Source organism: Pantherophis guttatus, chromosome 13 (genome assembly GCF_059756535.1).
Source record: "Pantherophis guttatus breed Tessera chromosome 13, ASM5975653v1, whole genome shotgun sequence".
In the NCBI taxonomy this organism is placed as follows: domain Eukaryota; kingdom Metazoa; phylum Chordata; class Lepidosauria; order Squamata; family Colubridae; genus Pantherophis; species Pantherophis guttatus.
Genome location: NC_142075.1, coordinates 9,386,144 through 9,412,770, shown reverse-complemented (window position 1 = coordinate 9,412,770; position 26,627 = coordinate 9,386,144). Strand labels below are relative to the sequence as shown.

Genomic DNA, 26,627 nt, shown 5'->3' with positions numbered 1-26,627 from the left:
CACCAAAAGCATCTTCTCGCTTCCAGACGTTTTCAGCTGAGACAGTCGTTTTCACAGGGCACAGTGACCTATATATGGATTTTAGAGCTGATTAGGCTGCTTACCCCATTGGAAAACCTGACGACAAACGCTTATTCAACCAGCTCTAATCACTAGGCTTGGCCAGGGCTCCCTCTGCAACAGCAGAGGTGACTGCCAGCAAGACGTCTTCCACTGGCAAGTGCCTTTCTAATTCCTTGCTAAGGTGAGTTTACCTAAGAAATAAATGTGTGTAACCTGGAGAGTTAAGTGTTAAGCTGAAGAAATAGTTAAAAGGTTCGTAGGTGGGTTTCTTGTTTACAGACAGAGATATAAATCTAACATTTCTTTAAAGAATATTTTTTTTAGCTCAGGGATTCCAGTCCTTACAAAAGAATTTAATGTACTTCTTTTTTTATCAATAGTTCATGTACTGAGCACTAGGACCCTTAGTAATTCCTTTCTCCATTTAATAGATTTCTTTCTAATTTTTTTGCTTGTATGTTCCTTGTTTTTTAAAAAAATATTAATATTTTTTTAATTAAAAATAATTGTAGCTGTGATAACACTTAAAGTTGGCATTTTAAATTGCAACCAGAGATAAATATCTCATGCCTAATATTCCAGTTGTGATCAATTCTGGGATCATAAACTTTCTAGACAGTATTGGTACCAGACAGTTCATGAACTCTTATCTTTTTCCATCTAGGAGTTGCTAATTCAGATTTTCATCTTATATCCTTAATTCAAACTGGCAGAACAAAAGGATTGTATTGCCGTCATCATTTTAATTGGCACTTTTAAATTACCCATATTCAGCTGTTAAAATTACTTTGGGGCAGCTTTTTCTTAACTTGATGCCTTCCGCATCGCTCGTTAGGTGTTATGGGAACTGTAGTGCTGAATTGGGAGGAAATATGACGAATTCTGTTCTATGTTGCTTTACAGATCAGAGCTGAAAATACTACTTGTTAAATGTTTTACAAAGGAAAGTTGTCAGTTGTAAAACAATTATAATATTTAATAGATACCTGGAAACAGATTTCTGGAAATCGACAGTTTGGTTTCATTGCCTTGAATCTTCTATAACTTCCATCTGAAGTCATTAATTATCTTAACTGATTTTAATGCCTAAAAGATTCCTTAAGATGACTGTCGATTAACTCAAGACAGATCTTGCGCACCATGTGCATCTGAATTAGATCAATATATGGAGTTCTCTGGACTTAAGAAGAACAGGTTTCCTTGTCTTAGTTTCTCTTTGTGTTGCAGAAATGACTGCAGAGTGTGGCACATTAGTGTCTCTACTCTGGAATTGTATGCCAGGAGCCTAGAATTTGGGAATGTCTAATCTTGGCTTGTTAACAAATACAGATAACTTGCAGATGGGAAGGAGCTTGTACACAATTTCCTTTTCCAACTTTTACACAAACCAAATCGAGAAGGCAGAAACGTTAAGTAATAGATGATCTGGAATACAGTTGTGCTTGTACTTTCAGTTCCATATTTCTGATGGGAAGCAGACCCCGATACCATAAAATACGTATTTTTTTAATTTCACGTCTATATTGAAATTTACAATTAAACTCCTGGCGAAAGCAAGCAGATTGATGGTGGCTGTCCTCCCTTAGCTGACTCTTAAGACAGGGCAAAATAAGAACGTGATTCATCACTTCCTGCTTAGTTTGTTCAGTTCCTCACCTTCCCATGACACTCGGGCTTAATAAGCTTTTTGTGTTAGAGCAACACATGGCTAATGTTCTGGGAACGCAACAGTGCCACATACGGAACGAGTTAACAAAAATATACGTGCAGCACATGGTAGCTGGCTACGGTCCCCCTGGCTTTCACGTTAGGACTAAGTGATTTAATCTCTGCATTAGGCATCTGGCAGTAAGTCCTTCGAAATACCCCATAGCAATTAAACAGGGTCTTAAAAAGTCCTGAGAACACCTTTTGGTTTCTTTTTTATTAGAATAACATAAGTCGGGGACGTAATGAGCTCCTTGGAAGGTGTACCGTTCAGAGTGACCGTAAGCTTTGTGGACGATCCTGTGGGAGATGCCAACTTAGCCGACCAGCCGGAGATTGAGCTGCCCGAGTGTGCAGAGGTCTTAACGTGCACAATGGTAAACAGATTAATTGCTGTAATACCTTTCAATTACTACACTGATGGGCCATTCACCCTCTTCCTACACCCGAGCAACAAATATTCGCCATTATTACAAACAAATTTTTTTCCCCTATACTAACTAGAAGTGGAAATCTCAGTGGGTGTCTGGATTCTCGCTGTAATTTGCAGAACAAGCTTGAGTCACAGTTTGTGGGGTTGAAAAAGCTAGTTGGTGTTGGCTTGCCTTAAAATCAAGGAAAGAGAACTGAATTACCAGAGGGGGAATTGGACACGAATCTGTGCAAAAATATATTATTCACTTAGCAGAAATATTGTATTTCGGCTAATCCTAAAAATGCAATTGCTAGATCACTATCAACGCAGTACGTTTTCTTGTTTTTTCTCTATTGTACATGCAAGTCCATCTGCAAAGGATTAACTGTCTCCTGAGCCTTTTTGAAGTGTATTTCCATAACAATCCCCATAGCAGTTTCAAAATAAAATGCCTTTATATCTATTTGTCTCTCTCTCCATCCATCCACCCATCCTAGCCTACAGTTATTCTCAAAAGATTTCTGACACAGTACAAATAAACCTCGACTTATGACCATAATTGAGCCCAAAATTCCTGTTGCTAAGGAAGACAGTTGTTCAGTGACTTTTGCCCCATTTTACGACATTTCTTGCCGCAGTTGTTAAGTGAATCACTGCAGTTGTTAGCTTAATAACATGGTTGTTAAGTGAAGCTGGCTTCCCCATTGACTTTGCTTGTCAGAAGGTTGCAAAAGGGGATCACTGACTCCAGGACACTGCAACTATCATAAATATGAGCCAGTTGCCAAGCATCCAAATTTTGATCACAAAACCATGGATTGTAAGTGTGAAAGTAGTCATAAGTCACTTTTTTCAGTGCAGCTCTAAGTTTGAACAATCACTAAATGATTGTTGTAAGTTGAGGGCTACCTTTAGCAATAGCACTTAGTACGTAGACTTATATATCACTTCCTAGTGTTTTACAGCCCTCTCTAAGCGGTTTACAGAGTCAGCATCTAGCCTCCAAGAATCTGGGTCCTCATTTTACCAACTTTGGAAGGATGGAAGGCTGAGTCAACCTTGAACCGGTCAGAATCGAACTGCTGGCTGTCGGCAGACTTAGCCTGCATTACTGCATCCTAACCACTGCGCCACCATGGCTCCTATATAGAGGCAATCTTCAGTAACTTAGAACTTTGGGTTTGGACATTTCAATATATTTATTTATTTATTTATTTATTTATTTATTTATTTATTTATTTATTTATTTATTTATTATATTTCTATACCGCCTTTCTCCCGTAGGACTCAAGGCGGTGTACAGTCAAGAAAAATATAGACACACAAACATCATAAAATTGCTAATTAAAATTATTACTTAGTTTGGTCAATTAAATAAAACCCAGAATTAGATCACATTTAAAAAATCATTTTTCTTTCTCCTATTGTGTTGTGCAGGGGTGAAATGCTCCCGGTTCGGACCGGATTGCCCGATCCGGTAGCAATGGCGGCGGGTGATTCAGAGAACCGGTAGCAAAATCCCTGCCCACCCCCATGCCGAGCTGAGCCGCGTGATCATCAGAGGCTTTTTTTTTTTTTACTTTTAAAAGCATTTTTTCTAAAACCTCCTCGGCCGAAGAAGTTGTAGAAAAAATGCTTTTAAAAGTTTTTTTAAAAAAAGCATCTGATGATCGCGCAGCTCAGCTGGGATCGTCAGAGCCCTTTTAAAAGCATTTTTTCTACAACCTCTTGGGCCAAAGAGGTTGTAGAAAAAATGCTTTTAAACGTAAAAAAAAAAAAAAAAAGTTGGCAACGCCCACCCAGTCACATTATTCCCCACCAAACCATGCCCACAGAACCGGTAGTAACAAATTTTACATTTCACCACTGGTGTTGTGTCTTCAGGGCATTCCCACCAGCAGAGAGCATCATTGCATTTTTGGAATATGACTTCTTCAGAAATCATCTAAACAGCCTTTTTTGCTGCTATACGGCAGCGTACATTTTCAGAACGCCTCTCCTTATTGTCACTTTGTGTGTGCATTTGCTTAGGTTTCTCAAGCTTCCTATTTAAAACACTCAAATCGATAGATGCCCAAACTAGGGAAAGAACTGGCGTTTTGCGTGGCCCAATCTATTTTGTGTGTTGAACTATGCAGGTGAATTTGCAGCTGGAAAATGTTTATTTATCTTCAAAGCCCCAACCCAAAGAAATTAATCATCAGTTCAAGTTAAAAATCGACGTTGAAAGTATCGAGTGAGACTTTATTTGAAGGCAGAATTGAAACATTTGGGATTTGCTTCTCTATAATAAACTGCAGTCAGATGAGCAAAATTTGACTAAAACAGTACAAAGAAGAAACCAAAGTGGTTAAAGTTCAGTGATAACAGCTGGAACCCTTATTAATATTAATTTACCATACATAGCTTTCCTGAAGAAAAAGCCACCTTCTTTTTTGAAAGAAGGTTGAGTAAAGTTGGAAGGGGGGAAAATTACGTAGCTGCGTTAATATTCAAATTCTGGGAGCTTGGCAACGATGGGGGGAAAACTGACAGGTTTCTAAATGAAGCAGATTTATTTATTATCATAAAAATGCAGTGTCAGTATGATGATTTGATCCTGTGTTAGTGTTTTGGTTTTTCATATCTACAGTATTGGTTTTCCGCTAACAGAATTTAATTTAGTCCACCTTAAATTAGGTTATGATTTGTTTACAATCATTTGCTTTAAGTTTGACTTAGGTGGGACATACCCTACAGTTCAACATTCATTTAACTCATTTGATTCCTACCTACTTAAGACATATACATACAGAAAGAATCATTTTCAGATTGATTTTAGATATCTCCTCTACACTGAAGTGGTGGATTATTAGTTTTTGTTTTCTCCACTATTGATTAATTGCATTATTTTACTGTTTTTTTTATTTTTAATGTCTTTAGAAAGTTTTAATATTTTCAGTAACATTCTAATCTGCCAAAAGAATTTAAGATATTGGATGAATTAGAACCATCATCATCTAAAGGCTCGACTTACAACAATTAATTTACTGTAAATTCAGATTTACAACAGTGTGTAATTTATGACCGTTTTTCGCACGAGCGACCCTTGCAAGATCTCCATGGCCACATGATCAAACTTCAGATGCTTGGCAACCGACTCTGATATTTATGACAGCTGCAGTATCCCAGGATCATGTGATCCTTTTTTGTGACCTTCTGGCAAGCAAAATCCATGGGGAAGCCAGAGTCATTTAACAACCGTGTTACTAATCAACTGCAGTGATTCACTTAACTGTGGCAAGAAAGATTGGGGGCAAAATTCACTTAACAAATGTCTCACTAAGAAACATAAATTTTGGGCTCAATTATGGTCGTACGTCGAGGATTACCTGTACTTGTAAGCAGGGGTGGGATACTACCGGTTTGGACCGGTTCTGGCGAACCGGTAGCTCCGACGATCAGCTGGGAGCGAACGGGTTCCCCCCGATGATCAGATGGGCCAGTGATGAAATGTAAAATTTGTTACTACCGGTTTTGTGTGTGTGGCTTGGTGGTGGTGGTGAGGGGTTTAATGTGCGTGGGCATGGCCAACTTTTTTTTTAAAAAAACTTTTAAATCCATTTTTTCTACAACCTCTTCAGCTGAAGAGGTTGTAAAAAAACGCTTTTAAAAGCCTCTGATGATCAGGCAACTCAGCTGGGATCGTCAAAGCCTTTTAAAAGCATTTTTTCTACAGCCTCTTTGGCCGAAGAGGTTGCAGAAAAAATGCTTTTAAAAGCCTCTGACGATCCTAGCTGAGCTGCACGATCATCAAAGGCTTTTTTTTTTTACTTTTAAAAGCATTTTTAAATTTTTTTAAAAAGCCTCTGATGATCGCGCGGCTCAGCTGGGCATGGGCGGGGAGGGCAGGGATTTTTGCTACCGGTTCTCCAAACCACCCGCCACCATCGCTACCAGATCAGGTGATCCAGTTTGAACTGGAAGAATTTCACCCCTGAGATAGGCCCGCCCACCCACGCTATTTTCCTACCTTTATCTTCTCAGCTGATTCACATGGCAGAGCAGATTGCCGCGCCTCAGCTTTGTTTTTCCTCCGAAGAAATGCGGAAGTGAAGATTTCTTCAAACTGTACATGTGTGTGCGGTGCGTGTCAGGCTTGCACGCGAAGCGCGCGATCACTGAACCGGTTGATAGTAGAATGTAAGGTACATTTTGGTCTCAGCCAAAATGGTTCCTTTAAGGTGTTTTTTTTTTTTTCTTATCAAAGTCATATTTTCAAGATGACCCCAATGGGTTTGATGGACATAGGATAGTTTAGGATTTGGCTCAAGGAAAGAGAAGCTCCAGACGTTGTGACATTGGATATCGGAATGACATGATATATTCTGTCTCATCTTCTCTACGTCCTTAGCTTGGCTGGGAAGATGCTAACATTTCATCTTCTTGCCTTTCAACAGCATGATTTTTCACTCGAGAAAAAGGTCCTTTACTGGATCGACTCGGCCTCACGGCAAGAGATTCCCTGGTTTAACGTGACCGCCAATACGTACCCCACGGCCCCTCCTTGTTGGCTTCTGTTGGTGGACACTAAAGAAAACGTGGCTGGAAGCCACAAGGCCACCAATTGCAAAACCAAAGAAAGAACACGTGTCCGAAGCTGTCTGAATCTGGGCACCAGCTTTGAGAGGCGCCACTTCCCTGGCAGCAGAGAGAAGACGATGAAAAGCGAGGATTTAGACCAGGGTCCTGAGGAGCAGAAAGGTTCAGACGGCAAGGAGTCTTCCTCAGCCACCTCTGAAGAACCTGACAATGAAGAGCCTTTAGCGCCAATGCCCAGCGTTCTACCTCAGCATTTTGATCTTCCCCAAAACAGGCCAAAGACTTCCCCAGGGCATCTAACTGCCGCGTCGGAAAGCAGCTGCCCGAGGTCCCTTTTGGGCAAGCAGAGGCAATCCACACATTTTTTAAACAACATGAAGAACGAGTTGGAAGGTGCCAAGAAGAAGCTCTTGGCCGTCATGCATCCCTTAAACCGAACGTCCGTGGACTCTGCCTTGGTTTCGAACGCTTTCTCTCTCCACCAGCACTCCAGAAGCAGCAGGAAGTTCCGATTCGGAGCCGGTTCCCCTCCTCGCTTAGCACAAACTTTAATCCCATCCCCACCACCTACTTCCTGTGGTAAGCCAAGTCGGCTTCATTCCGCAGGGCTTGTCCGTCCCATCCAACACCATAAACCTACCGTGGCAGTAAGTAACAATCTTTCCTTTCTTTTCTCCCCCCCCTTCTTCCTGAGTCATGGTGTTATACAATCACAGGATCTGGGAGCCAAACATCAGAACCTGGAAGGTCTTTTAGTCCAACCCCCTGCTCAAACAGGAGAACCTGTACCAGTGATGGCTAAACTTTTTGCTGTCGCGTGCCAAAAGTGGGGGGAGCACGGGGGTCACGTGCATCTGCCCACACCCATAATGCAATTCCCCCCGCGTGCCCTGCTCCATGTGCATGCATGCATCACCTCCCCACTCCCCCTCGCGCATGCATGCATGACCCAGGGGTGGGTTCTAAATTTTTTAATACCGGTTCTGTGGGCATGGCTTGATAGTCATGTGACAATTCTTTAGGATTTAGCAGAGGTACTGGTCTACCAGGCTTTTAACTGCTTGCAGAGCTGTACCGATCTACCCATTTATTTTTGCAGGCACTGATCTACTCATGTATTTTTGCAGGCACCGGTCTACTCTTTTGTTTTCTTTTAACACTGATCAGCTGTAGGGCGGCCCTTTGAAGCCCTGCCGCAAGAGTTTAAACCGTTTTTTTCCCTCTAGCCATCAGCTGGGGCTCAGGAGGCAGCAATAGATTGGGGGCCTGGCAGGCCTCTCTGAAGCCTCCTGGGAACAAAAACAGGCCATGAGGGGGCTGCTCCGCTTCCCCCCACGCTCCCCCACCCCCTGAGCATGCATACGTGCCCCCAAGCACATGTGTCAAGCCCCCACGCCTGAGATCTGAAAATCAGCTGGCCACCAGGAGACGTGTGCACATGCGCGGTGGAGCTGAGCTGGTCGATGGCTCGCATGTCAGCAGAGAGGGCTCCGCGTGTGGCATGCGTGCCATAGGTTTGCCATCACAGACCTATACCATTTCAGACAAGCAGCTGTCCAGTCTCTTCTTAAAAACCTTCAGTGATGGAGCACCCATGATTTCTGGTGGCAAGCTGTTCCACTGGTTAATTGTCCTCCCTGTTAGGAAGTTTCTTCTCAATTCCAGGTTGCTTCTCTCCTTGATTAGTTTCCGACCATTGTTTCTTGTCTTGCCTTCTGGTGCTTTTGAAAAAATCAGTTGATCCCCACCCCCCACCCCCTTCTTTGTGGCAGCCTCTCAAATATTGCAATACTGTTATCATGTCGCCCCAATTCTTCTTTTCTCTAGACTAGCAAAACCCAAATGCATTAACGTTTCAAAACAATGCTTTAAAGCATTGCTTTAAATGCTTGACCCCATCCTTGCAGTTTTAAATTTATAATTGGTTTTAACTGGGTTATTTTAAATTGATGGCCAACATTATTTAATGTTTTTTAAATTGCTTTTAAATTTTATATGTTGTGTTTTTACCGTGGCTGTTCACCGCCCTGAGTCCTGTTGGAGAAGGGCGGTATACAAATTAAATAAATAAATAAATAAATAAATAAATAAATAAATAAATAAATAAATAAATAACATACATACATACATACATACATACATACATACATACATACATACATACACACACACACACACACACACACATACATACATACATACGATGTGAGAGAAATGTATAGGGCATTCTGGATTACATCCAGTGTTCATAAACACTGTGTGCATGAATGAGCCAGCTCATAATCCAGATACTAGGTTGAGACTGTGGCTAAATCACAGCCTGATTTAGCATCGCTCCTGTTGTGCAAAGACATGGTTAACTAGAATCAAAACATCTGCTTCAGAGGTGGGTTTCATCAGGTTCTGACCAATTCTGGAGAACCGGTAGCGGAAATTTTGAGTAGTTCGGAGAACCAGTAAATACCACCTCTGACTGGCCCCGCCCCCATCTGTTCTCTGCCTCCCAAGTCCCAGCTGATCGGGAGGAAATGGGGATTTTGCCAGTAACCTTCCCCTGGAGTGGGATGGGAATGGAGATTTTACAGTATCCTTCCCCTGCCATGCCCACCAAGCCATGCCACGCCCACCAAGCCACGCCCACAGAACCGGTAGTAAAAAAATTTGAAACCCACCACTGGTTTGTTTGTACTAAAAATGGACCTGCTTAAAACTGAAAGTGCCAATGTGAAAACCAGTGATTCCCAGGCTAGAGAGGATCATTGCTTAAACATCTCAGCTGCCCAAGGGAGACACCAAATGTCCATGAACTTGGCAGCGCAGGAGGAAGAAACTTAAAAGCTGCAGGGGAGACACATGAAAATTCTGCTCTCTTTGCACTGATATGGGCCATCAGCCACTGGGTTATGGCTTCATTCTTCTCTGCGATATAATTTTTTTTTTTTTAAAGTGATGTATGGGAGCTTTCTGAAAAGTCTAGCCAAGAGCTGAGTAAGGATTAAGTGTCTGAAGATCTATAGTTTACTGCCTAGCTTGAATATGGTATCTGTATTGTATTGTACTAAAAAGGGTTCAGTGTTAACTGACTTGGATGTAGCTTAAAGGCAGAGATGGGCAACCTTTGTGGACCAGTGGGCAACTAGAGCATTTCAATCTCACAAAATGACTGTTGGGTGTGACTGATCACAAAATACCCATTTAATAAAAATGAACCAGTCAGTGGTAGGTTTCAAAATTTTTTACTACCGGTTCTGTGGGTGTGGCTTGGTGGGCATGGCTTGGCTTGGTGGGTGTGGCTTGATGGGTGTAGCATGGGAAGGATACTGTAAAATCTCCATTCCCACCCCACTCCAGGGGAAGGATACTGTAAAATCTCCATTCCCTCCCCAATCCACAGGATGGTTACTGCAAAATCCCCATTTCCTCCTGACCAGCTGGGACTCAGGAGGCAGAGAATAGATGGGGGCGGGGCCAGTCAGAATTTTTACTATTGGTTCTCCGAACTACTCAAAATTTCCACTACCGATTCTCCAGAACTGGTCAGAACCTGCTGAAACCCACCTCTGGACTAGATAGGATACATTACAAATTTTTGTCTTTTCCTACTGTGTGATAATCAACCCACAATATGCATATATGATGAAGCATATAAAATGAAGCAGTCTGAATTATATATTGAAGTCATATATAGGCCACCCAAGGCCAGGTGGTGCTCACTTGGGATCTGACTTTAATTTCTTTTCATTTATTTTAAGAAATAATAAAACGAAACAAAGCAAAACAAATCAGGAACTTGGTATGCTGGAAAGCAAGAGACCATTCTCAAGCAACATTTGTACAGATAGTCCTCAACTTATGACCACAATTGAACCCATACAGTATCCTTCCCCTGCCATACCCACCATGCCATGCCATGCCCGCCAAACCACGTTCACAGAACCGGAATTTTGAAACCCACCACTGATCTAGTCCCTATTAATGTCATTCAAGAAGAATCTTCCCCAGGGAAGGAATATCGTTTCTTGGTCTTTTCCTTCCTGTTTTTTAAGCCGTTAATGAAGAGTTGATACTGCTGATGAGTCATCTTTATCCCTGAGCCTTTATCCTTCTCAATTTCCAAAACTCCATAAACAAGATCAGTTCCAAAGCTTCAAAGAGGCTTTGCATTTGGATGACTTTTTCAGCATCTTGAAAAAGAAATGAAGAGCTGATTCGGCAACAGCTTCCTTGTTGACTTATCCTTATCTCCTTGGTTCCTCCAACCCAGATAACAAGGCTTATTCTTAAATTATGCCCGGAAACTATTCATGCAACACATCAAATAGGAATTGGCTTGACAACCTTAAGATGGTCTTGATTTTAGCTCCATCTACCTTAACATCTGTATAACATTTGAGACTTTTACCCAACTCACCCAACCCAACCAACTCACCCAAAAACTCTCTCTATACACTAAACATTATTTTGGAACTTAGAATAATAGGGTTGGAAGGTACTTTGGAGGTCTTAACCTATATTATTCCAGACAAATGGCTGTCCAATCTCTTCTTGAAAGCCTCCAGTGATAAAGCACCCACAACTTCCACTGATTAATTGTTCTCTCTATCAGGAAATTTCTCCTTAGTTCTAGGTTGGATCCAGGGGTGAAATGCTACTGGATCAGACCGGATCAGCCGATCCGGTAGTGATGATGGCCGATAGTTCGGAGAACCGGTAGCAATGGCAGCTGGAGGCTCCGCCTACCCTGGAGCCGCCGCCTGCTCGCCACCTGCCTCAACCAGGTTGGGGAATGCACCATTCCCTGATACCAGCCTTGCCCTGGAGCCGCTGCCTGCTCACCCTTCGCCACGCGGTGTATCCTACTGCTCACCTTTCTCCCGCGGCTGGCTGTCAGGGAAGGCAAGCGCCCAAAAGTTACCGGAGTCGCTCACTCTCCTTGAATGTGCCGCCACCATCGCCACTCTGGTCCATGCGCCGGCTGTGCAAGTGCACACCGTTTATTTAATTCACTCATGAGCAGCAGGTTGGGTGTGTGCTTGCGCAGCCGGCGCGTGGACCAGGGCAGCGATGATGGCGGCACATTCAAGAAGGAGATTGAGTGACTCCGGTAACTTTTGGGCACTTGCCTTCCCTGACAGCCAGCCGCGGGAGAAAGGTAAGGACAAACCGCTTGGCGATGAAAGAGCGGGCAGGGGCTCCGGGGCAAGGCTGGTATCAGGGAATGGTGCATTCCCCGACCTAGTTGAGGCAGGCGGCAAGCAGGTGGCGGCTCCAGGGCCCCAGGGAATGGCGCATCCCTGGGCCCACGGCCCAAAGTGAAGAGAGAGCGGGTGGCGAGTGGGTGGCAGAATAGAAATTTAAAAAGTTTTCCTAAGGGGTTCTGTGGGCGTGGCTTGGTGGGAGGGGGTCTTGTGACTGAATGGGCGTGGCTGTGTGACATCGAGTTGGCCATGCCCACTCAGTCACAGGACACCCCACACACACCAAGCCACGCCCACAGAACCGGTAGGGGAAAATTTTAGATTTCACCCCTGGTTGGATCTCTCTTTACTGATCTTCCACTCGTTACTTCTTGTCCTGTCCTCAGATGCTCTGGAGAATAAGTCAACCCCCCACTCTTCTCTGGGACAGCCTCTCAACTATTGGAAGATTGCTACGATATCACCCCTAGTCCTTCTCTTCGTTAGACTGGACATAGCGAGTTTCCTATTTTTCTGCTCATATTATTATGACATTTAATATCCCCAAGGAAAATAGCTTATTTCTCTGTAGGATAGTTGGAAGGAGGCAAGAATTAAACTAGGGTGACTTAAGGTAATATAAACATCACTCGTGTGTGCCAAACTATATGATGAAATTCTTTTGGACTCTTTATCAGTTTAGCATGGAGAATGAACGGAATGGAATGTTTTAATTCTCTGTAAGCCCCATCATTCAGAAGTTTTTGTTTTTCGTTTTGTCGAGGTTTTGTTTTGTGTGGTTTTATTTGATGAGGGTTTGGCTGCATTGCTTGTTGTTACTTCGAAACGTGGGGCTGTATAAGATTTACAGAAAAGTCCTGTACATCTTGAAATGCGACAGCTGAAGCCCAGTTAAACCCAACTTATAAATAAACATAAACGAATGAATGTTTCGGTCCTATAATGTAAATAATATATATGAAATGTATTTGAGAGAGAGGGAAGGAGGGAGAGAATCCAAACTCTTGTAGAGTGTTTGCATTTTAAGGTTTGATTTGTGCAAAGGTCCTTGGCCTGCCTTTCTTCGACCAACGCTGTTTTGCAAATAGTTGCTCTCTGTAAAATTCTTCCACTGCTTTATCCCTAGTGAGTGTTAGAAATTTGAAATATGTTATCAAGGAAATCCATTTGGCTGTGTGTGTTTCTGATCATATAGACAGAAAAGGGGAAAAGCTTGGGAATTTATCTCATCCACAAAATTACTCTTAGATGTTGGTTGAATTGCTTATTCCTCTTTCTTGCCCCTTTTTCATATCAAAATCAAAGTACTGTATTTTTCGCAGTATAAGATGCGCCTTTTCCCCCCAAAAAAGAGGGTGAAAATCTGGGTGCATCTTACACTCTGAATGTAGCCCCGCCCAGCTTCCCAAACGGAGGTTTCGGAGGCTGAAAAAAGCATCAGAAACGAAGCTTCAGAAAAGAAGCCCCCAAACAGAGCTTCAGAGGCTTTTTTTCTGAAGCTGTTTTGGAGGCTTTCAGAGGCAGAGAAAAAAGCAAAAAAAGGCAAGGCACAGAGCTCACAACCAAGGAACCTGTTGCTAAAATTCACCTCTGAGCTGATTGGGGATATTCCGGGAGGCCGATCTAATGCCAATCAGCTTTTTTCTTATTTTCCTCCCCAAAAACTAAGGTGCCTCCTATACTCTGAAAAATACAGTACTCTTAACTCAAATCCACATGTCAGCAACCCATTGCTGCAAATCAGGTACATATTTGTCCTTCCAATATTTTAAAATAATTATTTTTGGCTGTCTCCCATGCGTAAAAGAACCGTATTTCTCAATGTCTTGACAGATTCCAAATGCTGAGGGGGTACAGCCAAGCAAAACATTGCCATTCTTTAATCAACCCAGATCAATCTAAATTCGTGTTAGCAATCCTATGGATCGAAGTCCAAAATGTAACAATAATCAGACAAATCCGACTATATCAGTTAATGTTCCAGATGTCTCCATTGCAATTCCAGCAATAACTCTTAAACATTTTTAGAGGTATTCATATCAAATGAAATAGAGTTTACTATTATATTACCTGCATGTTTTATAACCGGGGTGAAATCCAGCAGGTTCTGACAGGTTCTGGAGAACCGGTAGTGGAAATTTTGAGCAGTTTGGAGAACTGGCAAATACCACCTCTGGCTGGCCCCAGAGTGGGGTGGGAATGGAGATTTTGCAGTGTCCTTCTCCTGGAGTGGGGTAGGAATGGAGATTTTGCAGTATCTTTCCTTTGCCATGCCCACCAAGCCACGCCCACCAAGCCACGCCCCCAGAACCGGTAGTAAAAAAAATTGGATTTCACCACTGTTTATAACCCTTGCCGTATAAAATTCAGCAACGATGGGGACCCAATTTGTTCTTTGGGCTCGGGTCAAGTCAGTTTGATGGGGTTTAGGAGCATGTGAGAAGGGTTCCTAAAAAGAGCTTGGATGAAATTAGATTAATGGGTGTAGAAAAAAAAAAACAGTTACGGAAGGATTTCACCCCCGTCTGAAAACTGCACCAAGGGAAAAGTTTTCCAAAACCACATCAACCATATCTTTGAATGATATGAAGATGTTGTTTTAAGTTAAAAGCGTCAGTGTTTTATTTCCCAAGACTCAGATTCCCTGTCTTCATTATTGTTTTACCAACCTTTGTCATCTCCATGGAAACAAAATAATCTTTATTCCAAATCAGGATAGTTCTGAATCAGCTTCAGAAAAACAGAAATGAAAACAGGATGTTAATAGGTGTGGGGGTGGGGGGAAGATCATTCTAACTGTGGGAATTTTCCTGGCTCGCTTTATGGCTGGGGCTACATTAATTTTAATATGACAAAAAGACTTGAAGCGTTTTCTTGGCGTCCCCACAATGGCTGCACATATTCCAGAGGGGAACAACATCCTTCTGAAAAGTCTCGTGAAAGAGCAGATGGCTCATAAAGATTTCTCCAAGTTAACTGATGTTAAACGCTCTGTTTTGTTTTATTTTTCAGTCTCTCAGTCCGTATTCCTGCCTCCCACCCCCACCAGAGACCCGGCAACCTCTTAGTCCCCACAGAGCTCACCGGGACTCCAACGCCGACCTGCTCTCGGTGCTGAGCCAAGAGGAACGCGAACTGATTGAACCGATGGTCGCCTTGGGTTATCCGATCCGCCGAGCGATCCTCGCTCTCCAGAAGACCGGGAGGCAAAGCTTAGGACAGGTCAGGCAGAGCTAGGAACTGGTTCTCTTCCCAAACAGGGGACATCTTTGTTGGTGCCAGAGAAGAGGTGTCCTCTCCAGGTGATACAACACGATTTCCAGAGCTCTGTCCTGGGTGCACCTGATTGCCAAACGTGGAAAGAACCATGAAGATCAGAGGATTTGGGGTTCAGTTTCCCCTCTCCAAATAAGATGGGGCCAAATTCTGCTCCCCCCCAAAAGCTGAAGGTGTTTCCAACTCTCTAGGTCTAGGTAAAGAACTTCCTCAGAAAGTATTGAAGCGGGAAAACCCACTTTCCCAAATGCAGGAGACAAGACCACAAAAGTTGGAGAACACAGGTTTATTTGCTAGCAAAGGTTCGGAGCTTTCACATGTCAGATTCCGAACCCCGGGCTATGCCCAAGGTGTACCTTTTATACATTTTGCAATTCTAGCCACGCCAGAGGCGTTACGCTTCTGGCTCTATTTCCATATATATGGATACTATCTTACACAGTCTGTTACTTTCCGTGAACACTTCTGCTAATATGTTTCTTAATATAAGTTCGTTACAGGGATGATATAGAACAGAGGTCATTAAGCTCATCGGTACATTTAACAAGTTCCTTATTTCTGTTCCTTGTACTTTCCTGAGGTTTGCAACATAACTTCTGCTCCAACATCAGTATCTCAGAAAACAATATAATACTGTGCATGATACAATACTTAGATTAATATAGGTATAATATAAGACTCTTCTGTCTCAGTATGACTATACCAGGGGTCGGCAACCTTAAATACTCAAAGAGCCACAAAGGTCCTAACTGGAAGCCCCCATTCAATTCTGGAGCCGACCAGAAGTCCGGTTCCCCCATCATAGAGTCTCCTCCTAGCACAGCGTCCTTTTTTCCTCTGCTGACCGGAACTCCAATTCCCCCACCATAGAGTCTCCTCCTAGCGTGGCGTCCTTTTTCCTCTACCTGTCCTAACCGAAAGCCCTATCAATTGTGGAGCCAACCAGTGACAGGGAGCTGCAGCAGAGGGATGAAAGAGCCACATGCGGCTCCAGAGCCACGGGTTGCTGACCTCTGAACTATACATTATGTGCTAGTACGGTGGGCCCATCGGTTTCATGTATTTTCTCTCTCTGGTACCTCCTTCCTTGCCAACTCAAATTCTGGAGAGACAGATGGCTCTCTCTTTTTTTCTTACAAACTGGAGTTTTACTGCAGACTCTTGAAATTGAGCTGAGGTTTGTGCATGGCTTTAGGGCAGAGGGGAGAATGTTGTTTATTTTTCCCCTATGGTGCCATAATTTGGAGGGGGGGAGAGCTCTGAAGTCCCATGGGAGTATGGCTTCTGTTGTGATAACCCTAAAGACTCCAGGAACAACAGTCGCTGGCTCCTTGTTGAAAGATTTGATGGAGCAGTTCTTAGCCACGGAAACGCAACTTGGGTTAGTCGAGTTTTCTTCAGCCTTGTGCTAAAATACAACCTGAGCTGCTTCGAAATAACAGCAGCACCCCATGCATGGTAGAGATGTAACGCAACTGGGAGTAGGGAAGATAGTCAACAAAGTTAAGATGGCAACCACACAATTCAAGCTCTGCCCCCTTTTACATCCCCTCCGTGTAAAGAAAAAAAACAAAGAGTGGGGCTTTGATTGTGTGATCATGGCCAACATCTTGACTTTTTTGACACCTTCCCACAGCCGTTTCTGGTTTGCCACTCAAAGCATAGCAAACCAGAGTCATTGGCTGGGACGGGTGGCTATAGAAATTGAATGAATGAATGAATGAATGAATGAATGAATGAATGAATGAATGCCTCGAGATCGAAAAAAATCAGTAGGTCATTACATTCTGGTAGTGCAGCTTTATGTACATCTGTATTTGCCAGGCATGCGTACTGCACAACCCCCAGTCAGGGGTGAAATGCTCCCGGTTCGGATCGGATCACCCGATCCGGTAGTGATTGTGGCGGGTGGTTTGGAGAACCGGTAGTGATTGCGGCACGAGGCTCCGCCCACCTGCCCCGTTGTCGTTACTTCCTGGTTTTAACCAGAAAGTAATGTGTTTTGTACCCTCTGCGCAGAAGGCTTTGCTTTTTTTTTTGCTTTTAAAAGGTAAAAAAAAAAAAGGCTCTGACGATCACAGCTGAGCTGCGCGATCGTCAGAGCCTTTTTTTTTTACCTTTTAAAAGCATTTTTTTACAACCTATTCACCCGAATAGGTGGTAAAAAAAATGCTTTTAAAAGTAAAAAAAAAAAAAGATTGTGCGCCACAGCTGATCACCACCACCACCACCCCCGCACGCTGTTCTGTTTACCCCATGCCTCCTTTTGGTGTGCACCGCCTGCGCCCGCACACCTCGCATTTGGTGCATGGTGCACACCGCACACATGCAGTGCGTGTTTGGCGCAAAGCAAGTGTGCGTAGCCAGCGAACCGGTAGTAAACCGGTTCAGATTTCACCACTGCAGTGGTGGGTTCCTCCCGGTTCGGCAGAGCCAGTAGCGGTGACGATATGATGTCACCGAACCGGTTCTCTTTGTTCGAGAGCTGCCCGCCCCGTGTTACCTTTTATTTGGCCCCGCCCCCAATCTATTCGCTGCCTCCCAAGTCCCAGCTGATTGGCTAGAAGAAAAAAAACTGTTTAAACTCTTGCCGCGGGGCTTCAAAGGGCTGCCCTACAGCTGATCAGTGTTAAAAGGCAGTGGTGGTAGACCAGTGCACTCAAAAAACAAATAGGTAGACCGGTGCCTCCAAAAACAAATGGGTAGACCGGTGCCTCCAAGAACAAATGAGTAGACCGGTACAGCTCTGCAAGCAGTTAAAAGCCTGGTAGACCAGTAGCTCTGCTAAATCCCAAAGAATTGTCACATGACCATCAAACCACACCCACAAAATAAGCCACGCCCACAGAACCAGTAGTAAAAAAAATTAGAACCCACCCCTGCATCACTGGTTAGGGTAGTTTGCAACAATCAATATATGACCAACAATAAAATAAGCAACATTAGACAAATAACATAGTCAGAAGCATAACCATTAAACGTTTTGAAAGGCTCTGGGTCTGGGAATTGAGAGTAGGTGAAGACTATCAATGATCTTTCATTCAAGGGAGCAGCTTTTATTTACAAATAAATACTTACTTACAAATACTAACTTGTAAATAAACCTGCATCTAAAAGTCAGCTTCCCCAAATCTTGCCTTCACCAGGGTCATCGTTGCGATTGCATGATTTACGTTTATGCTTATTGTTCGTGTTAACAACTTCTAATTTTTCGTGTAGAAATTTCACCCAGCATGTCATTATAGAACTGAAAGTTTCATTTTTCCTTCTGCTGCCACTGCAACAAAAGGAAAATGATTCAAGGTTAAAACATTTTGACCCTCTCACCATTTGCACGCCCCTCAAAAGGATACCCATCCCTCTTAATGAAAAACAAATATGAAAGCAAGGTTGCGATTAAACGGATAAAAGCCAAGCTAACTGAATAGTTGTATGCTTTAGCTGTATTAAAATTTCTCCTTAGCCTTCGAATAATTATTCCTCTCCAACATCAACATCATTTATTTTCCACGGTTCATAACTGGAAACTCTTTATTTTTATTAGCTTCCATTTGAACTCCATGTTTATCCCTCTCGACAGCCATTGAGTTTAAGGCTGATTTTTAATCCCCAATTCCCAAAATGAGACCCTTGTGCACTTGCTCCCAATTTGGGACTGAGGGCAGAATTGTGATCTCGGGGCCTATTGCTGGGTCCCTTCACTAGCTGTACCCATTTCAGACCTGGAAGAACGTACTGTTTCCACGAAAATGGGTTTTTAAAAATAGGACGGAGGCTTTCGCTGGCCAATCACGGATTCCCAAGGGATCAAAGGCTGCTGTGGTATTTAAAATGCTTTGGAGAACTATGCAGTCAGTTCTCCAAGAATAAAGTCAAAAATAATTCTAGGCTTTTCCATGACAGAGTCCATTTCTCAGACTCGTAAGAAGGGGACTTTTGTGTCTCCCGAGATGCTGAGTTAAGCTATCTTAGATCTGGAGAGTCATCTAATCAGCCAAGCAGTCTTAGTCCCAAAGGTGCTTTTTCAAGAGGCAACTGGACTTTCTTTGTTTTTTCCTTGAAGACGTTTCGCTTCTCATCCAAGAAGCTTCTTCAGCTCTGACTGGACGGTGGGAAACGGAAGGATTTATACTCCTTGCAGACAGCTGGTCATTTGCATCCTTTTTAGAAAGTCATTGAGGACACTTGGAGATTTGACCAGCTGTCTGTAAGGAGTATAAATCCTTCTGTTCCCCATCATCCAGTCAGAGCTGAAGAAGCTTCTTGGATGAGAAGCAAAACGTCTTCAAGGAAAAACCAGAAAGTCCAGTTGCCTCTTGAAAAAGCACCTTTGGGACAACCATGACCTGGATGACTGAGAATCTCCATAGACAAACAGCCTTAGCTTTCTCCAAGATCTTCGCCCTGAAAAACTGGACAAAATCTGTAAAGATTTTGCATGTGCATTACAGGAAGCAGTGATTAGATTTATATCTGCAAATATGCCAGTCTTCAGATTCCCCACACTTCAGTAGACATATTTTAGACCTTAGTCCATGTGGGTGAACCTTGCCAAACATGGCTTATTCAACAACTGAAGATTAATTTGACAGATGAGCACAGCCTGTAATGTATGAATAGCCAAGCTCTTTCAGCTATTGTGATACAACTGGACCACTAAAAGTTGTATTAGAAAGCTTCTGCATGCATCTTCCTATGGTTGCTTTAGTTTTCCCCCACCCCCACCTGTTAAAATTTTACACAAAGGCCAAATGTTTACTTTACATGACCCCCGATGGTGAAATCCTGGAGCTTTGCTTCAGAAATTCAAGGCTTAGAAATTTTTTCTCCCATTGCCAGCCGTGAATTGTATAACCCTGATTCTGCCTGTTCGGATATTCTGCATTCAAGATATATAATACCCTGTTTTCCCCCCAAAATAAGACATCCCCTGATAATAAGCCCAATCGGGTTTTTGAGAGCATGGCAATAAAGCCAAGCGCTTATTTCAGGGTTCAAAAAAATATAAGACAGGGTCTTATTTTCGGGGAAACACAGGAATTTCAAAGATATAATGCACTTCATGGTTTTTTTTTTCCTGCTAAAACAAGATGAAAGAGACTGATAACACCTTAAAGTCTAGAAAGAAATTTATTAGTTGACCGTTGCAATGGTATGCATGAACTCTTGCTCTAAATCTTGTTTCAAGTTATTCTCTTAATCCGAGGAAGAAGCCAAGGGCAACTCACTCCCAAAATGATTGCCAACAAAACCGTAGGGCATAGCCAAGCAGTCCACACAGTCTTGAAGGCCAAAAAAAAAAGAGGAAAGACGTGTTTTATATACATAATATACATTCTATATACCGTATTTTTCAGAGTATAAGACGCACCGGAGTATAGGACGCGCCTACCTTTTTTGGTGATGAAAAGAAGAAAAAGAAATCTCCCTCTGCCTCTGAGCAATTTTGCCTCGTTGCAGCAAACAGCAAACAGCCTGCTTTACTTTCATTTTCATTTTCAGCATAGCTCGATTAGCACAAGGAAAAAAAAAATCTGCTCCAGCAATTTACCTCCTTGCAGCAAGCAGCCGAGCCCTGCGCAAAACAGCTGAGAACAAATCAGCTGAGAGTGGGGAGGCCGATCCAATCAACTTGTGCTAATTAGGCTGTGCTGAAGCTGAAAGGAGCTGTTTCTACTTGCTGTTTGCTTGCAAGGAGGTAACTGCTACGAGGCAGAGGCCAAAGGGTGGGGGCCAGTGGGTGAGCGGGGCTATATTCGGTGTATAAGATGCACCTAAATTTTCATCCCCTTTTAAGGGGGGGAAAGGTGCATCTTATACTCCGAAAAATACGGTACATTCTATATACAATAGAAGCATGGGTGAAATCCACTTACCTTCGCTACCGTTTCACAAATGTGAGCGCGCCTCCTCCGCGCATGCGCAGAGGGTCAAAAACAGGACTTGATGATGACATGGGGGTGGGTGAGTAGAGCCTCCCACCGCCGGCGCTACCAGTTCACTCGAACCAGATAGAACCAGCTGAATTTCACCACTGAATAGAAGAGAAGATTTGTAGCACGAGGTTGAATTGTGGGGTCCTTGGTGCTCTCTGAACCTTTTTTTTTTTTGCAGACATTTAATTACCAAACTAGGTAATATCATCAGTGCTAAAATAGACAGCAAACCTCAATCCCCTTCTAGTAGTGATGATATTATCTAGTTTGGTAATAAAATATCTGCAAGGGAAGACACCAAGCTTATAGAGCACCAAGGATCCTACAATACATATAGACTCCAGCACTGTTGCATAGGAACTAATCAGAAATATTTTTAAAATGTGAAAGTGATCACTAGTGACACTAGAAAAGAGCTGTTGAGTGTGACATAGGGGGTTCTGCATCTGTGCTCCCCAAATTCTTGATTGCCACATGATGGACTCTTCTTTCTCCACAGTGGTGGCTTTGAATGCAGTCTCACCTTTTCAGAGTTAGTCTTAAAAAGACAATTCCCTTTTTTTTAAAAGAAAAAACCTTCTATGTGCACCAGTGGAAGAGAATTTATTTTGCAGAGAAAGTGGTTACCCCACATTTTCTTGAGAAGAGCTCAGCGCAGCCCATCTAGTTCTCCCTTTCTCATTTTGTATTCATAAAAAATATCCCAAGGGAAGTGACGCTGCCATGAAGCAGATTTCTGGAAAGTGAGGAATTTTGATGACATTGTAATTGAAACGAAACTATAATGGAGGAGAATTCTGCTTATTGGAAGAATCGGAATTCAAATAATCTTAAAAAGATACGCAGGCAGAAAAGGGGACCTTACCATTCCCCCAGGTCAATGCTTCAACTGCTTTTAGACTCGGGAAGTTTGTTCTTAATTCAACTGGAATCTGCTTTCCTATGGCTGCAATCGTGGTCACCTTTTACCTACTTCCTAAGCTTGGTCAACCGGTCAGCTTGGAATTCTCCAAATATGTTGGGCTGTGATTCCCATTATTTTCATCATGCAACCGATATAATTACTTGGGTTGGGAAGTGTCAATCACAAGGAATCGGGACCATAGTTAAGTTGCATTTCAGAAGATAAGGGGTCAACAGAATTCAAGAGGGGTTGGATGTAGATCATTTCTAGGAACGTAAGGACTCTAAGCTAATGACTCATTTAACTTCATCTCCCTCCTGTTCTGCCCCAGCTACAGACCCCAAAGAACGCAGCACACACAGAGTCCATTCAAACTTTAGTTTACTAAATAAACCAGTTTTTTTACAACAACGGCTGTTAATTAACTGCATTAACAGCCCCCAAGAATTCAAAGAATAATACTGAAAGCTTACTGTGGTTGGCAGAATGCCCAGAAGCAATTTGCAGGAAGCTGATAAGCAAGACAAGACTGGAAGGTATGTGAACTAAGTTGTTCCCTGCAAATTGCTTCAGTCGGCGTTCCTCCTTAAATAGGCTAAGGGAGTAGCCAATTAGCCCCAAGCCTTACTCTCGGGGAGACCTCCTCCTGAGGAGCCACTCCTGCCTTTTGGCAGCTCTGCGTGCCCGTGCATCGAGAAGAGGCGCCTCCTCTTCATCCTCTTCACTTATGGGAGCTTCTGGAGGTTCTGAAGGCCCTGGCTGAATCCCCACTTCTGGCACCAACTCTTCTCCAGACTCCTCATTGTCCGTCTTGAGTGCCAGCTGCACAGGCTGCTGGCGCAGCACCACACCAGCCTCCTCGCTGTCCGAATCAGCTACTAGCTGCACAGGCCACGTACGGGCCACAACACCTCCAGCTCTGTCTGCTATTCTGTAGGAAGGCTGCCATCACTAGTTTGCTTGCATGGATCTGGTTGCCCTTTGCAAGTGATGATCCCAGGGTTCCAGATCATATTACTGGTTCTACAAAGTAAGGGAGGGGTTGTGTTGGGAAAGGTCCTGGTTTAGGAAGTTGGATTGGTGCCTTTTTGCTGAAATCGTGCTCGGTTAATTAACAGCACTTCAATGTCTTCTGCTTTCCCGTAACAGTTTCTCAGTTATCTCAGTGCCTGCGACAGACTTCTGAAACAGGGTTACGACGAGGCCCAGGTTATAGAAGCCATGGAAATGTTCCAGAACTCAGAGAAAAAGGTGAGAGCCCAACTTCTGTTGAAAAGTTAACCAAATGAATGAGGGGAAAAAATAGCTGTCTCCACCTGCGTTGGGTTTTTTTTTTTGTATGTGTGTGAATGTTATTAGCAGTTGATAGAGAGCATTAAAAACTAATATGAAGAGGAAACAGAGAGCGAGAGAAATAAAGACAGGAGGGAGGAAGGGAAAGAAAGGGAAGGGAAGGGAAGGAAGGAAGGAAAGAAGGAAGATCAGAAGAACTGAAGAAGCTTCTCAGATGAGAAGTGAAATGTTTTCAACATTTCAACCTAAGAAAATCCACTTAGCTTTTGGCTCAAAACACCTTTGAGAACAACCCTGACCTGGATGATTGAGTATCTACAGGACAACTACCATATTTTTCAGACTATAAGGCACACCTAAATTTAGAAGAGGAAAACCACAACAAAAAAAATTTTGGCCTCTGCGCACCCCATTTTTGGGTCATTTTTTGGCCCTTTTGCAGCCTTTTTTCAGCCTCCTTTCAAGGCTTTTTTCGGCCTGTTTTCGGCCCATTTTTTAGACTTTTTTGGCCTGTTTTTGAGGCTTTTTTCAGCCCATTTTCAAGGCTTTTTTCGGCCCGTTTTTAAGGCTTTTTGGGCCATTTTCGAGGCTTTTTTTTGGCTCTTTTTTTTTTTTTTTTAGAAAAAACTGGTCAAAAAAGCCTCAAAACGGGCTGAAAAAAGCCTCAAAAATGGCCCCAAAAGCCTCAAAAACGACCCCAAAAAAGCCTCGAATACAGCCTGGAAAAAGCCTCAAAAACAGCCTGAAAAAAAGCCTCAAAATGGGCTGAAAAAAGGCTTGAAAATGGCCCGGAAAAAGCCTCAAAAATGGCCCGAAAAAAGCCCCAAAAACGGCCCAAAAACAGGCCTGAAAAAGGCTGAAAAAAGGTCTGAAAACAGGGCATGCGGAGGCCAAAAAACAGCTAGCGGGTGAGCGCGGCTTTGGCAATATTCGGTCTATGAAAAATACGGTACTTCCAAATGTAATGAAGCCAAGGAGGCTGCAGGTGGTTGGAGAAATAACAGTCTGGAGATGTCCCCGCGTTTAAAGCAGGTTCTTTTTTTAAGGGAATGCTAGAAACATAATGCAGGAATTTGGAAGTAGGGGAAGGGAAACACAACGCAACTTGCTGAAAGCCAATTGCCAGCATCTCTTCCTTTTAGCCATGATGTGGCTTATGCTTTTCCATGTTTGCTTATTGATGGTTCACTGATGTTAGAGATCAGTTCCCTGCTCAAAAAAAAAAATATGGTTGTCATTTAGCAACTGGTCTTTCAATACAGATTGGTATTCTGGGAGAGATACAGTCTCCTGTGTAATATTCGATTTTTGTGTTGTTGTTTTTTATAAGAAAAAGCTCCTTTTTATTGAACCATTCCTGGATAAGCATGGGGACATACAAGCCAGCATGAATGACTTGTTTAGAATCCTGAAGGCTCTAGTCCTCATGATTTTATAAAACTGGGTTTCTCTCTTATGGGGGTTTCACAGCACTCGTGGAAATGCACACTTCATTCCCACAGTGGTTTCACCAGTAGTGAAATACATTTTTTTTTAACTACCGGTTCTGTGGGCGTGGCTTGGTGGGCGTGGCGTGGCTTGGTGGGGGTGGCAGGGGAAGGATATTGCAAAATCTCCATTCCCACCCCACTCTGGTGCCAGACAGAGGTGGTATTTGCCGGTTCTCCGAACTACTCAAAATTTCTGCTACCGGTTCTCCAGAACCTGTCAGAACCTGCTGGATTTCATCCCTGGGTCTCACACTTCCTGTGCTTCCTTCCCATCGCAGGCATCAGAATTCCTTCGCCTCTTAGCCCAATTCAACGACATGGGTTTCCAACAAGCTGACATCAAAGAAGTCCTCCTGTTGTGTGAAAACCACCGAGATAGGGCCCTGGAGGAGCTCATGACACAAAACCAATGAAAACGGCCCAGCATCCTCCCCTTCCCTCCCTGCCTCTCTCCTCCCCTTCCCAAACAAGCCTTTAAATATTGTACTTTCTCAAACCTTTATCTTATGATTCTCTTTAATCACCATTTGGAAAGCTCACCTTTGTGATTTGTTCTAATCTTTTTTTTTTTTTTAAAGCTCCTTGTTATCCCTGGATAAACATGGGGATGTACAAGCCAGCATGAACGACTTGATTCTAGTTGGTTCATATGGTGCCTGAAAGGCTTTGTTTATTATTATTATTATTTACTTTATTCATTAAACATGAAACTCGGTCAAATGAACATTAAAAAATGCATCACAAATACCAAATACAATGACTGGTGCTAATGGTTGATACAGGTTGCTGCCAGCATCCTAGGTATCAACCAAGTACCTTCTTAAGATGTACGATGTTCCAAGTAGCGCAGTTTTTTGCAGTTCCGCTGGTGTTATTGCAGGAAGCTGCAATTTCTTGATGTGTTTTGTAAAATTCTTGGACATCAGTGCCCCGATGACAATGGGTATCACTGTGACATGTTTCACCCATAGCCGTGTAGTTTCGATGGCCAGGTCGCGATATTTCATGATTTTTTTCCACTTCTTTTTCTTCGACTCTGGCGTCTCCTGGTACCGCGATGTCAGTAAATTGTACGTTTCGGTTTTCGACAACTGTGATATCTGGCGTGTTGTGTTCCAAGTGACGATCTGTCTGTATTCGAAAGTCCCACAAGATCTTCACCTTCTCATTTTCTATAACTTTTTCCACTTTATGTTCCCATGACTTTTTGGATATGACTTCATCATCATCATCATCATCATCATCATTACAATAGCAATAGCAGTAGCACTTAGACTTATATACCACTTTACAGTGCTTTACAGCCTTCTCTAAGCAGTTTACAGAGTCAGCCTATTACCCCCAACAATTTTGGGTCCTCATTTTACCCACCTCGGAAGGAGGGAAGGCTGAGTCAATCTTGAGCCTTTATCAAACATTTTATCAAACATTTCAAGCTGACACTTTAACATTTTAAATTTTTTTTTAAAAAAAGCAAGTAAGGAATAAATTCAGGTAAGTACAGTAGTAGTAATCTTTCCTGAAACGACCAATTAAAATAGAGCTGGAAGAGACCCTGGAGATCTTCTAGACCAACCTCCTGCTCAAGCAGGAGATCTATGCAATTTCAGACAAGGGACTGCCCAGTGATGAAGCACCAGATGTGGTTCTTACAAGTGCAACCTTCTCCCTGTGATATTAATGATTCCACCAATGTAGGTGAAATGGGATGCTTTGATCGATTTTTATTTATTTATTAAATTTATATGCCACTTATCTCACCAA

General features: G+C 42.9%; 1 protein-coding gene across 1 annotated transcript; it reads left to right on the top strand.

Annotated features, from left to right (window-relative positions):
• Nucleotides 1–57: 57 nt before the first annotated feature.
• UBAP1L (ubiquitin associated protein 1 like) lies at nucleotides 58–26,627 on the top strand. The gene is made up of 6 exons (XM_034424747.3): nucleotides 58–244; nucleotides 1,994–2,147; nucleotides 6,625–7,413; nucleotides 14,977–15,186; nucleotides 23,230–23,331; nucleotides 25,142–26,627. Exons 2-6 carry the CDS (start codon nucleotides 2,016–2,018, stop codon nucleotides 25,274–25,276), a joined length of 1,368 nt encoding a protein of 455 aa, XP_034280638.2. The 5' UTR covers nucleotides 58–244; nucleotides 1,994–2,015; the 3' UTR covers nucleotides 25,277–26,627.

Excerpts from the sequence above, each read along its gene's own strand:
- UBAP1L (XM_034424747.3), top strand. The coding sequence starts at position 2,016 with ATGAGCTCCTTGGAAGGTGTACCGTTCAGAGTGACCGTAAGCTTTGTG. Across the intron at positions 15,187-23,229 it reads GGAGGCAAAGCTTAGGACAG|TTTCTCAGTTATCTCAGTGC; the intron begins GTCAGGCAGAGC and ends TTCCCGTAACAG. Across the intron at positions 23,332-25,141 it reads TCCAGAACTCAGAGAAAAAG|GCATCAGAATTCCTTCGCCT; the intron begins GTGAGAGCCCAA and ends TTCCCATCGCAG.